Source organism: Macrotis lagotis, chromosome 1 (genome assembly GCF_037893015.1).
Source record: "Macrotis lagotis isolate mMagLag1 chromosome 1, bilby.v1.9.chrom.fasta, whole genome shotgun sequence".
NCBI classification, from domain to species: domain Eukaryota; kingdom Metazoa; phylum Chordata; class Mammalia; order Peramelemorphia; family Peramelidae; genus Macrotis; species Macrotis lagotis.
In genome coordinates this window covers 502,260,552-502,279,390 of record NC_133658.1, presented here as the reverse complement: position 1 = coordinate 502,279,390, position 18,839 = coordinate 502,260,552, and the positions used below count along the sequence as shown (strand labels likewise).

Below are 18,839 nucleotides of genomic sequence, written 5' to 3'. Positions count from 1 at the left end.
TGGTGCAGTGGTACAGAGTCAGGAGGACAGGAGTTCAAATCCAGTCTTAAATACTTGAAAACTAGCTGTGTCACCTTGGGCAAGTCACTTAATCCTCATTGCCTTGTATCCAGGATCATCTCTAGTTGTCCTAATTCATATCTTATCACTGGATCCATATGGTTCTGGAGGACACAGTGATGCTAGTGATTTAGCACAGCACCTCCTGACTCAAATCCAATTTATGTGCCTGTCATGGCATCACCTCTCTTGAAGATCTTCTTCAAGAATAAAGAATAAACATCATGGAGAAGGGGAAAACATATGACAAACGAGATAGAAAGCATTATGGATATAAGATGGATAATTTTGATTATATTAAATTAAAAAGGTTTTATACAACCAAAACTAATGCAATCAAGATTAGAAGTAAAGCAAAAAATTGGGAAATAATTTTTACAGTAAGACTCTGAAAAAGGCATTGTTTCTCAATGGTATAGCAAACTGAGTTATAAGAATACAAGTCATATGAAAAATGCTCTAAACTGATTAGAGAAAACATCTCTGAGGTATCACCTCAGACCTAGATGATTACTTAATATGAGAGAAAAGGGAAATGATAAATGCTGAAGAAGATTGGGAAAACTGGGACACCAATGTACTGTTGGTGGAAATGTGACCTGATTTAACCATTTAACCATTTAACGATTCTGGAGTATAATCATATCAAAGGAAATGAAATTGTGCATGCCTTTTGAGTCAAAGAGACCATTACTAGGTCTGTACTCCAAAGGGATCAAAGGAAAATTAAAGGGACCTATTTGTACAAACATATTTATAGAAGCTCTTTTTTGTTGTTGTTGTTGTGGCAAAGAATTAGAAATGGAGAGGATGGGGGAATTGGGAAATGGCCAAACAAAATGTGTTATATGATTATAATGGAATACTATTGTACTATAAAGAAATGATGAACAAGTTTGAGAAAAACCTAAGAAGACCTACATAAAATGATACAAAATTAAGTAAGTAGCACTATGAGAACATAGTGCATTGGAGCAGTAATGTTATATGATAAGCAAGCTATTCTCAGTAATATAATGATCCAAAACAATTCCAAAAAACTCATAATGAAAAAATATAGAGAAAGAATTTATAGAATCTGGATGCAGATCAAAGCATACTATTTTTCATTTTTTCATATTTTTCTTCTTTTTGTCTGTGTTTCTATTCATAGCATGATTAATATGGAAGTGTTTTATATGACTGCACATTTATATCCTTTATCAAATTGCTAACTGCCCCAGGGAAGGAAGTGGTGAGGGAAAGAGGGAGAATATTTGGAATTCAATTTCTTCAATGAATGCCTAAAATTCTCAATATATAATTGAGAAAAAAATAAAATATTTTAAAACATCCACCAAAATAGTCCAATTTATACAGGTTGAGCATATACCCAACCCACTAATCAGCAATAACTTTTTGTTACTGAAATTTTCTGCTCCATGTCATTAAAACAATTTTTTTACCTACACATTACCTCTAGCTTTTTATGGTCCCTTAACCCCTGGAGAAACAGTTAATTTATTTCACTACAAGATTTCAAACTGTTCAGCTTTGCTGCTTGCCTTTGCATAACCATCAGAAATTACAAAAGAAAAGAAAATATGACACCCTCCATATCAATGTCTATAATAAAGTTACCTCTTTCTTCCAATGTTAGAACATGATCTAGTATATTAAAGAATGAAAAAACATGTCAGGTCAGGAAAAACTACAACACATCTGACATTTCATGTAATGTTTGATACCTATAATTTGAGACCTATCTCTGCAAGGAAGGCAGGGAAATTACCTTTTCATATGTCTTCTTTGAAACCAAACTTGGTCACTTTGATTTCACATAATTCAGTATGAATTATTGAATTAAGCTGTTCTTTCTATTTGCATTTTGTTATTATTATGTACATTGTTTTCCTGGTTCTACTTACTTCATTTTATATTTCTTCATCTAATCTGTCTGTTTCTCTACAGTTGTTGTGTAACTAGAGACCCATTGGTATAGGATTCTGTCTTCATTTGTGGAGACACACATGCACCTGCATGAGAAATAGAGAGAAATTGATGAGGGCAGGAGAGAAGAGATTTCTTTAGTTTCCTTAGTTTCTTGTCTACTTAGTCCCATCAGTCACTTCAGAGACTTATGCCTTCCAGCTTCAAGGAAGAAGATGCAAAATGCCATCTTCTTCAGGTTCTTAAGTATAGAAACAGTCTCTGGGAAGAAGCTGATGAGAGAAGGGGGTCATGATTATTTGGGTAATTTGAAAGAGAGACATAGAAAGATAATCTGTGCATAATGGGGTGATTCTGAAAATAAAACAATGTAGAGAGAGATAAAAAGGAGCAATAATCTCATACAAATGAGTCATAAATGGAAAAATTGATACAGAAGTAGCTTGTAGGAAGGAGGGCATGTGATGATGAAAATTTACTTTCATCAGGAATGGATTAAATGGGTTAAAGAGAGAAAAACATAGATAGATAGATAGATAGATAGATAGATAGATAGATAGATAGATAGATAAACATAGATAGATAGATAGATAGATGATAAATAAAGAATAAAAGTTACCAGATCTAAAATTATCTTATAAAGCATCAGTCATCAAAACTGTCTGGTATTGTCTAAGAAATAGAGTAGTAGTCCAGTGGAATAGACTAGGTACAATAGCAGGAAACAATTAGAGTAATCTGCTGTTTGATAAACCCAATGAATCCAGCTATTAGGATAAAAATTCTCTCTTTGATAAAAACTGTTGGAAAAATTGGAAGTTGGTATGGAAGAAATTTAGATTAGACCAACACTTCACACCCTATACCAAGATAAGCTCGAAATGAATACAGGATTTAGACATAAAAAAATATCATAAGCAAACTAGAAGATCAAGGAGTAGTTTATCTGTCAGATCGATGGAAAGTGAAGCAGCTTATGACCAAGGCAGAGATGGAAAACATCACTATAAACAAACTAGATGATTTTGATTACATTAAATTAAAAAGCTTTTGCACAGACAAAACCACTGTAACCAAGATCAAAAGAAATGTAGTAAACTGGGAAACAATCTTTACAACTAGTATTTCTGACAAAGGACTCATTTATAAAATATACAGAGAATTGAGTCTAATTTAAAAAAAAACAAGTCATTCCCCAATTGACAAATGGTCAAAGGCAATTTACAGATGAGAAGATCAAAGTGATCCATAATCATATGAAAAATTGCTCTAAATCATTACCTATTAGAGAAATGCAAATTAAAGCTTCTCTGAGGTAGCACCTCACACCTCTCAGACTGGCCAATTATGGGGGAAATCTGGGACACTAGTACATTGTTGGTGGAGCTGTGGACCTTTCTGGAGAGCAGTTTGGAATTACACCCAAAGGGCAACAAAAATGTGCATACCCTTTAATCCATCAATACCACTACTGGGTCTATACCCTGAAGAGATGACGAAAAAAGACAAAAGCATCATTTGTACAAAAGTATTCATAGCAGCCCTGTTTGTGGAATCAAAGAATTGGAAATCAAGTAAAATTATCAATTGGTGAATGGCTTAACAAACTATGGTATATGTATGTCATGGAACATTATTGTTCCGTTAGAAACCAGGAGGGATGGGAATTCAGGGAAGCCTGGAGGGATTTGCATGAGCTTATGCTGAGTGAGATGAGCAGAGCAAGAAAAACATTGTACACCCTAACAGCAACATGGGGGGTGATGATCAACCTTGATGGACTTGATCATTCCATCAGTGCAACAATCAGGGACAGTTTTGGGCTGTCTGCAATGGAGAATACCATCTGTATCCAGATAAAGGACTGTGGAGTTTGAACAAAAATTAAAGACTATTACCTTCAATTTAAGGGGAACAATCTGTTAATTTATTATGTGATTTTGCTATTTCATATACTTTATTTTTCTTCCTTAAGAATATGAATTCTCTCTCATCACATTCAATTTGGATCAATGTACAACATGGAAACAATGTAAAGACTATCAGACTGCCTTCTGTGGGGGGTGGGGGGGAAGGAAGCAAGATTAGGGGGAAATTGTAAAACTCAAGATAAATAAAATCTTTGGGGAAAAAAGAATAAAAGTTTCAAATTTAGAAAGAATCAAAAGTGCAAGGGGATAGAGTCAGGGAAAGAATAAGGGAGGGACTCTTGAAGGAGTGAGTATGTTAAGGAATAGGAGAGTAAAATATTTGGTAGAAGTAGAGGAGAGAGGAAGGATAAATAAATAGGGTAAGAACAATAGTGAGGAAAAATAGGAAGGAGGAAAATATGCAAGTATTTATAGCTTAGATTGGGTATGGATGAATTTACCCATAGGATGGAAATATATAGTAGATTAAAAATTTGAATTCAACAGTATTGTGCTTTCAGTAAACTCTATAAAAATGAGAAATACACACAAAAAAAGATAAAATAAAGGGCAGGAATAGAATTTACTATTTTAAAAAAGCAAGGTTAGTAACCATGATATCAAAGATAAAGATAAAATAGATTTAATCAAAAGACAAACTAGGAAAACTTCACTATTATTATTCACTAATATTATTCAATATTGTTTTGGCTCATTTAAAATTTTTGAACAGTATAAAATACTGTATAAAATACAAAACAAAAATACTGTATAAAATACAAAACAGACATAGGAACTATATAAACATAGAACTTTTTTATGCAAATAAAGTCAAATCTAAATAATTGAAGTAATATTCATTGTTCACAAATAACTAAAGCTAATATAATTTTAAGTGAAAATTTTACCTAGTCTATGTATTCAATGTCATTGCAAACAAATTGCTAAAGAATTATCTTACTGAGTTTGAAAAAAAAGCAAAATTCATTTGGATAAACAAAATATCAGTAATTTCAAGAAACCAGGAGAAGAAGATGTAAAGGAAACATATTCAGTAGTATCTGACCTTAAACTATGCTGTAAGATTGTTGAAGTGCAAAATGAATAATTTTAACTACTTTAAACTAAAACTTTCTGGTATAACTATAACCAATGTAGCCAAGAATTTGAGGAATGCAGAAAAGTGGGGTGGTGGGGAACGTTCATAGACAACCTCTAAGAGAGAATGTGATTGCTATGGTATAGGAAATAATAAGCTAGTTCATTTAGAAGAACATGGAAAGACTTGGATTTAGGAAGGAAGATGTTATTCATTTTCAGAGAAAGATGACAAATGGAAATATGCATAGTACAGTATTACATATATGTACAGAAATTCATATATCTATATATACACAAGTATGTATATAGATAGAAATTTACTTAAATAATCATATTTACTTTTAGCCTTCTTTAAGGCAGGAGATAGAGTGAGGGGGAAAATACAATATTTATATAATATATAATTTATATGTAATATTTATTACATGTTTTCTTAAACTGGAAACGTTTTAGATTGAATCCTCTCATGTTCTGCTGTGTACATGGTAATGTTCTTTTCTCATTTTGAATTTAAGTTTAAAATGATTTTTAAAAATTTACAACAGAAAGGATTTTTATTTGTCAACCCCAACCTTCAGTGTTCAATTAACCGGTAATATGACCCACTAGAGGAGGAAAAGGAAAACTAAAATAGAAACCTAGGAGAAGAAAAAATCAATGCAACAGTCCTCTAAATCAGGGAATGAATATGAGAGAATAGAGACCAGAAATTCTAGGCATCGCAATACTCCTTTACTCCCTCCTTCATCTCAGAAAGGATTAAGTCCCAAGTCCAAATGATCAAGTTTATATGATTTGTAATGACAAGTTTTTGCAATTCACAGTGAATCCCCCTCAATGATAAGAGATGACCATTGGGAGGAATAGCAATAGGACTATCACTTGCTGATCCTCATCACAGTTTAACTTAGTGTTCCCTGGCCTACTTATTCTGTCCCTCTGGGACTTTCATTGATAGTAAAATATATAAAATCTTCACTCTATGAGAGGATTCTGCCGGGGCCTTGGGGCATTCTCTGTACAAATGCATTCTCATTTCCCATGTATTAATAGAAAAAGTACCTCCAAATAATGCAATTCCATAAGTCTTCTAAATCCTCAATAGGGAGTGATTTCTGGTGTTTAATGCTGCAAGCCAATTAGCTCTAAATTGCCATAAGTAATGGGTTACAATGAGCCTACATTTCCACTGTCCATCTCTACAGACTATTGTCCACATTTGTGTTCACTGCCCATTATGATCAAGTGAACTGCTACCCTCCTCTGCTAGAGCAGGATAACTGACTCTACAAGGGCCTGAGGACCTTGTGTTTGTAAGGATCATTGCCATAGACCTTAGTACTTGAACTGCCGTGGCAGAGACTGGACTCCATCTATACTTGAGATGAGTATCTTTGTCCTGCTATTATGAGACAACTGTCAACCTTCCCTCCCCCCCACCATACCCAGATCTGACTTGTTTCCCACTTTTTCTGAGCATTACACTTTTATACTCATCTACCCTTCAGTGAGAAAGAATTGCTTTAAAAAGTAGAAATCCTACTAAACAAAGGCCTTCTTGCAGAAACTGAAAGTCATAATAAAAGTCTCAGGAAGATACTTCACCTATAAATAGGGTGAAGTTTTAACATGTCTGAAGAATATCTTCTCTGGACAGGAGCCATGTTCTCCAAGGGCACAGCAGTAGGAAACTTGGATTAAACCAGTCCTCAAAGGCATTAAAAGTAGAATGCAACTGAATAAGAAAAGGTAATGATTGACAGTCTCAAAGGGATTACAATCTGCCTTAGTGCAGATCTTTATGGTTGGTCAGTCTGAAATAACCTGGCAAGTTTGTTTATAAAATTTAAAGACTTGGTATCATGGAGGGAAGACAATGCAAAAAAAGTATATTTTAAGTATATTGATACCACCATGCCAATGGAGAAAAAGCAGATGACTTTGAAATCAGAGGAGACAAACACCTGCAGAAATTTTGGCAGAGGGGTTTTAGTGGAATGTGAGAAAGTAGTTTTATTTGACCTCCGCTAATTATACAGAGATAGTTATAGGACCACTCTATTGTTACCTGGAATGAGAGTTACTTTTGAACAATTACCTGCTGATATAAAGGGTGTAATTCTGTTGGCCTTTACCTTTCTTCTAGAGAAGCAGTCATATGCACAGGACCAAAGATAATCAGATGAGAAAAGACACTCTGAATTATACCATTCTTCTTAAAGAATTAATGATATTTTGTCCTTCATTTTTGAAGAAGACCATGACATTGGGGAGGTGATGCCACGACAAGCACACATGACAATCTGAGTGAGGGAGGTTGCTCTAAGTCACCAACCTCACTTTCTCCTCCAGAGTCATCTGGGTCCAGTGGCCACAAAGGAATCAGGATGATTGGAGATGGCCCTGGATGCAAGGCAATCAGTGTTAAGTGACTTGTTCAAGATCACACAACTAGTCAGTGTCAAGTGTCTGAGACTGGATTTGAACTTCTGTCCTCCTAACTCCAAGGCCAGTGCTCTGTACATTGTGCCACCTGGCTGCCCTTCTTGGAGAATTAGAGGACCAAAGAATTGGAGAGCTTGAAGACTAATCTATGAGCACTCTATCAGTTAAATCACCAGAGCAAATGATTCACTATCACTTACAATTGTAGGTCTGAGGTCAATGTATATGTTGAATTTATTAGGGTTAAGAAATATAGTATTGGTTATATGAAGTTGACATCTCTCCAGCTTTAAGAAACCTGGGTCAGTAAAATTTATACCTTTTTACCCATTTGCCATTCATTCACTAAAATGATTTTCCTAAAACACAACTCTGATTATGCCACCCCCTCCGCCCTCAATAAATTCTAGGGTTATCCTATTGTCTCTGGGAGCAAATATAAAATGTCCTATTTGATATTCAAAGTTGTTCATAACCTAGCCAATTCTTATCTTTCCAGTATTCTTATATGTACTAATCAGTTACACACTTTCAACCCAGCAACACTAGTCTCTAGGCTGTTCTACAAACAAGAAGCTCCCTCTCTTGGTTCTTGGGCATTTTCTCTTGCTATAACACCAGCACTGCCCTACCTGTCAATCTGGAACTTTCTCCCTCCTCTACTCAAATTAACTACTGACCTCTCTGACTACCTTAGAGTCTCAACTAAAAGACCACCTTCTATTGAAAACCTTCCCGAATCCCTCTTAATTCCAGTGCTTTCATTCTTTTATGACCCAATGGGTAAAGCAATAACCCTGCTGACAGGAGGACCTGAGTTCAAATTTGATCTCAGATACATACTAGCTGTGTGACCTTGGCCAAGTCACTTAACCCTGAGTGCCTCGAATCCAGGGCTATTTCCAGTCACCCTGATTCATATCTGGTCACTAGACTCAGAGAGGGAAACACAATATTCCCTTGTTCAAATCCAGTTCATGTGCTTGTTATGGCATTACTTCCCTGACATCATGATCTTTGAAAAATGAAGGACAAAACATTATTTTCTTTTTCAATCAGTATATAACTGGTTTTGTACATATTTGTTTTCATGTTGTCTCCCTCCTTGGATTTTGAGGTCCTTGAAGTCAGAGCTTTCCTTTTGCTTCTTTTTGTATCCTCAGTGCTTAACACATTGCTTACTACATAGTATAATGGTGATTAATAAATATTTATTGATTGCTTCCAATGATACATCTAAATTCTTAAAGGAATAGTTAGTTAAATGCGATAAAGGGGGAAATAGACAGTAAAAGTATAATAGTGTGGAAACTCAAATAACTGTCTTTTACACCTAAAAATAAGGGAAAAATTAAAGAAGAAATGAAAGACTTAAATAAAATTTTATAAAAGTAAAATGAGATAGGCCTCTTTGGAAGTGGATTGAAAACAGAAAATATTACATCTATTTCTCAATTATTCATGTCATTACAAAAAAAATTGTCCAAGTATTAGGATATTAAAACCTCCCCCCAAAATGACGATATGTTAAATAAATCTTTTACTGAACATAATGTAATAAAAATTATATTCTAAAAATGTTTTGTGAAGCAAAGGTAAAAATAATTTCCTACTAAAGACTTACTTCTCACATACTAGGCAGTGGCTCCGGCGGCGGGCCGGGCCCGGGCCCCGCGCCACTGGCGGGCGGGCTGTCTCAGCCAGCCGGCTGGCAGTCGCTGCTCTCCTTCACCATCATCTTCCTGGCCTGGATGGACAGCTTCAGCTCGTGCCTCTTCGCCGTCATCCGCTTCGAGAGCATCATTCACGAGTTCGGCCCCTGGTTTAACCATATATCAACGCATCATCTTGCATCCCATGGGTTCTATGAATTTTTAAATTGGTTTGATGAAAGAGCATGGTATCCGTTAGGAAGAATAGTAGGTGGGACTGTCTACCCAGGGTTGATGGTGACAGCTGGCCTTATAGATTGGATTTTAAATATGCCGAATATAACTGTTCATATAACAAATGTATATGTGTTCCTAGCCCCAATTATCAGCGACCTTACATCTATTTCTACCTTCCTGCTCACTAGAGAACTGTGGAACCAAGGAGCTGAACTTCTAGCAGCCTGCTTCATTGCAATTGTGCCAGGCTACATCTCTTGTTCAGTAGCTGGATCCTTCCATAATGAAGGCATAGCCATTTTTGCCCTGCAGTTCACATACTACTTATGGGTAAAATCTGTAAAAACTGGGTCAGTCTCTTGGACAATTTGCTGCTGCTTATCTTACTTCTACATGCATGAGGAAGCTATGTGTTTATTATAAATCTTATTCTACTACATGTATTTGTATTATTACTAATGCAGAGATACAGGCAAGCGGGGCTACATAGCATATAGCACTTTCTACATCGTGGGTCTAATACTGTTCATGCAGATTCCCTTTGTGGGGTTCCAGCCAATCTGGACAAGTGAACACATGGCTGCTGCAGGGGTCTTTGCACTGCTCCAGGCCTATGCCTTCCTCCAGTATCTCAGAGACAGATTGACTAAGCAGGAGTTTCAGACCCTTTTCTTCCTGGGAGTGTCCCTTGCTGCAGGAGCCGTGTTCCTGAGTGTGAATTACTTGACTTACACAGGTTATATTGCACCATGGAGTGGCAGATTTTATTCACTGTGGCATACTGGGTATGCAAAAATACACATTCCAATCATTGCCTCAGTATCTGAACATCAGCTGACAACATGGGTGTCCTTCTTCTTTGATCTCCATATTCTTGTGTGCACCTTCCCAGCAGGCCTATGGTTCTGTATCAAAAATATCAATGATGAAAGAGTGCTTGTGTCTCTGTATGCAATCAGTGCTGTCTACTTCACTGGGGTGATGGTGCGCCTGATGTTGCCCTTGACCCCAGTAGTCTGCATGCTCTCTGCAATTGCATTCTCCAATGTCTTTGAGCACTATCTGGGGGATGACCTCAAAATGGAAAACCCCCCTGTGGAAGACAGCAGTGACAAAGATGACAAAAGAAATCCAGGGAACCTCTATGACAAGGCAAGTAAAGTAAGGAAACGTGTATCTGAACAGGAAAAGACTGAAGAAGGCTTGGGGCCCAACATCAAAAGCATTGTCACCATGTTGATGTTTATGTTGCTAATGATGTTTGCAGTTCATTGTATCTGGGTAATGAGCAATGCTTACTCCAGCCCCAGCATAGTCCTGGCCTCTTACAACCATGACGGCACCAGGAATATATTAGATGATTTCAGAGAAGCATACTACTGGCTAAGGCAGAACACCGACAAGTACGTCCAAGTGATGTCTTGGTGGGATTATGGGTATCAGATCCCTGGGATGGCCAATAGGATGATCCTGGTGGACAACAACACGTGGAATAATAGCCATATTGCACTGGTTGGGAAAGCCATGTCTTCAAATGAAACTGCCACTTATAAAATCATGAGAAGCCTGGATGTAGATTACGTTTTGATTATTTTTGGAGGAGTCATTGATTATTCTGGTGATGATATCAATAAGTTTCTCTGGATGGTCAGAATAGCTGAAGGGGAGCATCGAAAAGACATTCAGGAAAATGATTACTTCAAACCCCAAGGAGAGTTTCGGGTAGACAAGGCAAGGTCTCCCACCTTACTGAACTGCCTCATGTATAAAATATCCTAATACAGATTTGGAGAAATGCAGCTAGATTTCCAGATAGCCCCTGGTTTTGACCAGATGCATAATGCTGAGATTGGCAACAAGGACATTAAATTCAAACATTTGGAAGAAGCCTTTACATCGAGTACTGGCTTGTTAGAATATACAAGTTGAAGCAGCTGGAGAACAGGGAGACCCTTGACCACAAGCTTAGAGTCACCAACATTTTATCCAAACAGAAGTATTTGTCAAAGAAGATTAACAAGAGGAAGCATGGCTACATTAAAAATAAACTCCTTTTAAAGAAAGGCAAGAGACCCAACAAGAAGACTGTTTAAGAGATTGTTCAGCTAAGCACTACCAGCGAGCAGTTGTCCTGGAGATAACCAGTCTTTGCCTTTGGCTCCAGTCATGTTTCACAACAACATGAGGGTAGAGAACCATCACTGGTCCAGATTCATGTACAAAATTTTCAGGCAATGTCTGATTTAAAAATATTGTCTTATTGAGAACAGCTGTTTTAGATTTGTAATGTGAAGCAAGACGAGCACTGCTGTGAATGTCTAGCAGCAGATTTGGTTTTTTATTGGTACACATTCTCTTTCCACGCCAAGAATTTGGACTCAACTGCACCAAACAACCCTCAAATCTGGTCCCTGCAAATTTGTCAGTTCAGTTTTTCTTTTTTTAGTTCTTTTACAAGACCTGCACGTCTTTGAGAGCAATATGTGAAATGTGAATTGTGACGAGCTTTTTAAAACAGTTAGGAAATGAGATTGCTTAGAAACTGGAATGCCCTTCCTCGAGTAATATTGATTTCCATGTTTCTTAATGTTAAAAATGTTTCATCAAATGTGTATTTTTTATGGCTTTGAGGATTCGTGCTGTCCATACTGAAGCTGCTGCTGTTACCACCACACAACATTTGTACATTGATATCAAGACAGGTGGTGGTGGCGGCAGCGGCAGCACTTTCTTCCATGAGATCCTATAGGGCAGCTCCTGTGCACACTGGTCATTCAAGGGTTAAATTAGTATCCTTTGGCAGTTCTAGAAACTGCATCAAGGACCCCATGCAAAATGATTCTAAGGAACTCTTTACACCACAAAACATAAAATGGGGGGGGCAGGACCTATTCTAAGAAGGGCCCAATGTACAGAGGTCCCCTTGGCCTCTTACGGTAACAAGACCTCCCTTGGATGCTCCAACATTTGATGAAACACTCTTGACAGCGAGGTGCTCCTTATTTCATTTAAAACTTGTGACAGGTCTGTTCAATGACATGCATTCACACCTAGCTTAGAGGGCACATGCCCTTACCTGCTCCCTGCAGCTTGAGGAAGAAGACATGGAATTCTCTGCAGCCTTTGTTTGAAAGGAAGTGCTTTGAGAAGAGAGAGTGCTTCCTCCCCCAAGCTGTCCAAGTTGGGGGGTTTTATACATATCTATATTTAAAAAAATTATAACTTACACCACTGCTTTTGGTGGAAACATGAGTATGTACCTTTTATGAAGAAAGATGTAATTTACAACCTTGGGTGAGAATGTTATTGCTGATTTTCCTTCCCAGCATGTAGAATGTTTTGTTTTGGGAGTTTTTTGGTTTTTTTGATTTATAAAAACTCATTTTTGACCCTGATGATGGTTCTTTTATAGACCAACAAAAATGGCTGTAATATTTTCACAAAATAAAAACAAAATAGATCTGGAAAAAAAAGACTTACTTCTAAAGAATGGGTGGGTCAAAGAACAAATCATAGAAATAACCAATAATTTAATTAAAAATAATAACAATAGTGAGACTATATAAAACAATTTGAGATTCATCCAAAACAGTAGTGAGGAGAATTTTTTAATCTCTCAATGCTTATCAATAAAAGAGAAAAAAGAGCAAATAAACTGAGCATGCAAAGAAAAAAAAACCCAAAATCCCTGAGTCAGCAAATTAAAAAAAAACCACTATTAAACACTAAAATAGAAATCCTGAAAATGAAAAGGGAAACTAATAAAATTGAAATTAAAAATTGAATAAAAATAGAAGAAATTTTTTAAAAAGCACATAAGCCATTGTAAAGCAAATTACAAAAGAAAACCAAATAAATAGCAGCAAAAAATGAAAAAAATAAATTCCCAGTCAATGAAGGAGAAATAAAAGAAATTATTAGGAGGTACTTTTCTGAACTATATGACAAATAACACTGACAATCAAAATGAAATGAATATTCACAAAAATATAAATTTCCCAGATAAATGGAATAGATAATAAAGTAAATAAAATAAACTTATCTTGAAAAAAGTAATTAAAGAAGCTAGAAATGGACTCCTAAGGAGAAAGAAATTCAGGTTCAAATAGATCTGCAAGCCATCTCTACAAAGCATTTAAAGCACTTTTAATTCCAATGCTATATAAACTATTTGAAAAATAAGAAAAGGAATCCTATCAAATTTCTTGTATCATACAAACATGGTTTTGATATCTAAGCCAGGGAGTTTTAAAAAGAGAAAGAATAATACAGCAATAGCCCTACTGCATATTGATATAAAATTTTTAAATAAGGAGACAACAACATTATATAATAACAAAAAATCTGATACTTTGGCTAAGACTGTTACAGTATTAAGAAAATAGAAAAAGCATAGTTGTTCATTTTAATAATCAAAGATATGATTATATCAATAAATACAGAAAAACTTTTGACAAAATACAGCAATCATTCCTGTTTTAAAAATACACTAGAAGGTATATGAATAAATGGAACTTTTCTTAAAATTATAAAATCAAGAGCCCATATTATTTTCATTCAAGATAAACTAGAGACCTTTATAATAAGATCAGGGACAAAATAAAGTGTTCCATTATTTTACCAATACTATTTAATACATTGCTAGAAATGTTGATTATGGTATGAGAGAAGAAAAAAGAATTTTGAAAAATAAATATAGGCAAAGAAGAAACAAAACTTGCTTTTTTGCAGATGATGTGGTGTTTCTTTTAAGGAACTCAAAAGAGTCAACTAAAAAAACTAACTGAAAAAAATAACAACTTCAGGAAAGTTGCAGAACAAAAATAAACTGCATAAATCATCAGTGTTTCTATATATTACTAAGAAAATCTACCAGGAAGAGAGATAGGAAAAAAATCTCATATAAAACAAATAACTATATTATAAAATACTTGGGATTCTGTGCTCTCATATAAATTATATTGACACTATTGCAAAATGCTTTTTACATACATACAAAAAAATTTAAATAATTGGAGAATATTAATTACTCATGGGTAGGTCAAATAACTACTACAAAAATGACAATGCTAACTAAATTACTAATTCAGTGCCATACCAATCAATTATCAAAGGATTACTTTGCAGAGCTAGAAAAATATAAAAACTATTTGAAGGATTAAAAACTCAAAAAAATATAAAGAACTAATGAGGAAAAAAGTTGAGAAGGAAGAACAGTACCAGAACTCAAAGTAAAGCACAAAGTATAAACCCAAAGATTCCAGTTACTGAGACAAGTATTAACAAGCTAACAAAAACTGAACACTGGAAAGCAGTCTGGAAGAAATAAGATCTAGATCAACATCTAACATCATATATACCAAGATAATCTCCAGATGGATAAATAATTTAGATATAAAAAGTGACATCATAAACAAATTAGAGAAGCATGGAAAAAACAATTTCTCTGATCTGTACATAAGAGATTGTGTCATGACCATTAAAAAGATTAAGAGACACTTCTGGTCTTTGATGACACATCAGTCATCAAAACTGTCTGGTATTGGCTAAGAAATAGAGTAGTAGACCAGTGGAATAGACCAGGTGAAATAACAGGAAATGATTATAGTAACCTGCTGTTTGATAAACCCAAAGAGTCCAGCTTTTGGGATTAAAAACTCTCTCTTTGACAAAAGCTGCTGGCAAAACTGGAAGTTAGTGTGGAAGAAACTTAGGTTAGACCAACATCTCACACCCTATGTATACCAAGATAAGATCAAAATGGATACAGGATTTAGACATAAAAAACAATATTATAAGCAAATTAGAAGATCAAGGAGTAGTTTACCTGTCAGATCTATGGAAAGGGAAGCAATTTATAACCATGGAAGAGATGGAGAACACCATTAAAAATAAATGACAATTTTGATTACATTAAATTAAAAAGCTTTTGCATAGAAAAACTGCTGTAACCAAGATTTTAAAAAATGTAGTAAATTGGGAAACAATTTTCACAACTAGTATTTCTGACAAAGGACTCATTTCTAAAATATGCAGAGAACTGAGTCATATTTTTTAAAAAAGCCATTCCCCAATTGACAAATGGTCAAAGGATATGCAAAGGCAATTTACAGATGAAGAAATCAAAGCAATCCATAATCATATGCTCTAAATCATTACTTGTTAGAGAAATGCCAATTAAAGCATCTCTGAGGTACCACCTCACACTTCTCAGACTGGCCAATATGACCAGAAAGGACAGTGATCAATGTTGGAAGGGATGGGGGGAATCTGGGACATTAAACTGTAAAGCTGTAAATTCATCCAATCTTTCTGGAGAGAAATTTGGAATTACTCCCAAAGGACAACAAAAATGTGCACGTCCTTTGATCCAGTAATACCACTACTGGGTCTATACTTTGAAGAGATTATGAAAAAGGGTAAAAACATCACTTGTACAACAATATTCATAGCAGCCCTGTTTGTGGAGTCAACGAATTGGAAATTGAGTAATTGTCCTTCAATTGGGAAATGGCTTAACAAACTTGTCTATGTATGTCATGGAACACTATTGCTCTATTAGAAACCAAGAAGGATGGAAGTTTAGGGAAGCCTGGAAGGATTTGCATGAATCGATCATGAGCAAGATGAGCAGAACCAGAAAAATAGCGTACACCCTAACAACAGCATGGGGGTGATGATCTTACTTACTCATTCCATCAGTGCAACAAACAGGGACAATTTGGGGATTACCATCTGTGTCCAGAGGAAGAATTGTGGGGTTTAAACAAAGAACAAAGTCTATTACCTTTAATTCAGAAAAAAACCATTATCTTATTATATAATTTTGCTATCTCTTACACTATATTTTTCTTCCTTAAGGAGATGATTTCTTTCTCATCACATTCAACTTAGAGCAATGTATATACCATGGAAACAAGGTAAAGACTAGCAGACTGCCTTCTGTGGGGGGGGGGGAAGATTAGGGGGAAAATTATAAAACTCTAAATAAAATCTTTCTTAAAAAAGATTAAGAGTTTCACAGTAGGTAAAATGGACAATTTTGTTTATATAAAATTAAAATTTTTGGAAAAAAACTAGCAAAGATTAGAAGAGAAGTAGGAAATTCTGGAAAATCTTTGAAACATAATGATCTCATTTCTAAGAATTATGAGACTTTAATTTTTAAAAGATTAACATTTATAAGAATAAAAACCATTCTCCGATTGATATGTGGTCAAGGCATATAAAGAGGCAGTTTTCAAAAAAAAAAAAAAAAGAAAAGGAAAGAAAAAGGAAGCCAAGCTATCAATAGCTATGTTAAAAACATGCTCTGAAATCAATAAGAATGTATGGAATGCAAACATTTCACACTGTGAGAGATGGTCTCCTGGGAAGTTTCCTCATGAAAATCTTTCTCACAACAGTTTCTGGGTTCTACCTCAGAAGGTAGATTCCCAAGGATTTAAAATTGGCTACAATTATTTTAAAATGGAATTTCTTTCTATCTCTTGCCCTTGGACTTTGTTGTTCATATGTAGAAAGAAAACATTCTTATCCAGATGTAGAGAATGACCTTCAAGTAAAGTTTCTTCTTATCATTGAAGGTCACCAAGAAAATACAAAGAAAAATATATCTGGTTTCTAAGAAGCACAACGCTTCTTGGAACATGAGGTAATCTTTAGAACTAAATTGACTTTCTGATTGGACATCTCCAAATTTGGTCAAAGAAAATGCATGATGAGGCTTTGTAAAATATCACTTTTAATAGGGTAAGATTAGCTATAAATAATTATGGTAATAGGGGATGGAAAACTGCAACTTTCCTATAGTGTAGAGATTAGTTATAAATAATTAGGATAATAAGAATTTACTCTACAATGGTTGGGTATTATTAGTGAAGAGATTTTGAGCTTGCCTTACCAGTCAATGATGGCATAAGACATAATTTAGAGGTAGGATTTTTAATTACTATTAAAAAGACCTGCAAATTACTATTTCCTACAGTCTTCCTGGCTGGTGCAAATGGCAGCCAGAGAGGTGGGAGATGGAGGTGGGGGATTGTGTCCTATTTTGTGGAACAAAAATAAACCCTTTCTTGCTCCCTGACTCAGACTCTGGACTCTTAATTCCTATGAGAGTTGTTTATCTCACACAACAATGTGGAAAATAACAAATGCAAAAGGGATTATGTTAAAACAAATATGTTACTGCACTGTTATTGTGTCTTTGAATTGGTTCAGTCATTCTGGAAAGCAATTTGAAATGACTTGCCCATAAGTATTAAATTGTGCATATTCCTATAAATATTACTTCTAGGTCTACATTCCAAAGAGATCCAAGAAATACAAAAAGGACCTATATGTAGAAAATTATTTTGTTTTTATGTTGGCTAAAAATTGAAAACATGAGAGGGTTCTTATCGATTAGAGAATAGTTGAATAACTTATGGTATATATTAATGTGATAAATGTTAGTATTGTACTAACAGAAATAATAAAAAGAATGGTTTCAGAGAAACCAGGGAAGATATGTATGATCTGATTCAAAATGAAGGGATCAGAATCAGAAAAACAATCAATATAATAACAATATGGAAAAGACAAAGAACCTTGAAAGTTTTAGTAACCCAATCAACTCAATGATCAACCATCATTTCAGAGGATTCATGATAAAAATATGCTATTCATTTCCAGAAATAGAGAGGATGAACTTAGATTGCAAATTGAAGCATTTCCAAAAAATTAAGGGTTTGCCTAATGCAGAACTGTTTGACTACGTACTCGTAATGAATTTTTTATTTCCTACTTTCTCAGTAGGTAAGGGAAAAGGACATAAGTGGGAAAACATTTGGAATGGAAAATAAAATGAAATTGATTTTTTAAAAACTAGGACTACTCTATCACCCACAAGAGGTCTCTGGTCTGCATGTTTCTATGGCCTGGTATGTTTTTGAACATGTTAGGAATTTCTGATTTTTAAGTTCATTATTAAACCCATCATCTGCAAAAAAGTGAGTTTTGTTTCCTCTTTGCCTATATTTATTTCTCTAAATTCATTTTTCTTCTCTCATACCATAATCAACATTTCTAGCAATGTATTTAGTGGTAATAGTAGAATAATGGAAAACTTTATTTTGTCCCTGATCTTATTAGTTTATCTTGATTGAAAATAATACAGGCTCTTGATTTTATAATTTTAAGAAAAGTTCCATTTATTCATATATTTTCTAGTGTGTTTTAAAAACAGGAATGTCCCTTCTTAGTATTACATGTGACATCATTGACAACTGTATATTCCTGAATACTCCCTTGCAGAGACAAAGGTCTTCATGTTATTTTTTCCTCTATTCTGAAAGATAATGATGACATCACATGATGTACAAGTGAATTGGACTTCCATGAGGGAGGACCACACAGTCACCAGTCTTACTTTTTCCTTCAAAAATCATCTGAGTCTAGTGGCCAGCTGTGGATCAGGACAACTGGAGATGATCCTGAATATAGTGAGAGACCTTATCCTTTT

The 18,839-nt window shown here is 35.0% G+C and overlaps 1 protein-coding gene across 1 annotated transcript; it reads left to right on the top strand.

Annotated features, from left to right (window-relative positions):
- The first annotated feature begins 6,914 nt into the window (after positions 1 to 6,914).
- On the top strand, positions 6,915 to 11,905 carry LOC141504976 (dolichyl-diphosphooligosaccharide--protein glycosyltransferase subunit STT3B-like). Its single transcript, XM_074210416.1, is given in 5 exon segments — positions 6,915 to 6,999; positions 9,084 to 9,731; positions 9,734 to 9,804; positions 9,806 to 11,228; positions 11,231 to 11,905. Coding segments are annotated over 5 exon segments (2,424 nt in total). The 3' UTR covers positions 11,428 to 11,905.
- The last annotated feature ends 6,934 nt before the right edge of the window (positions 11,906 to 18,839 follow it).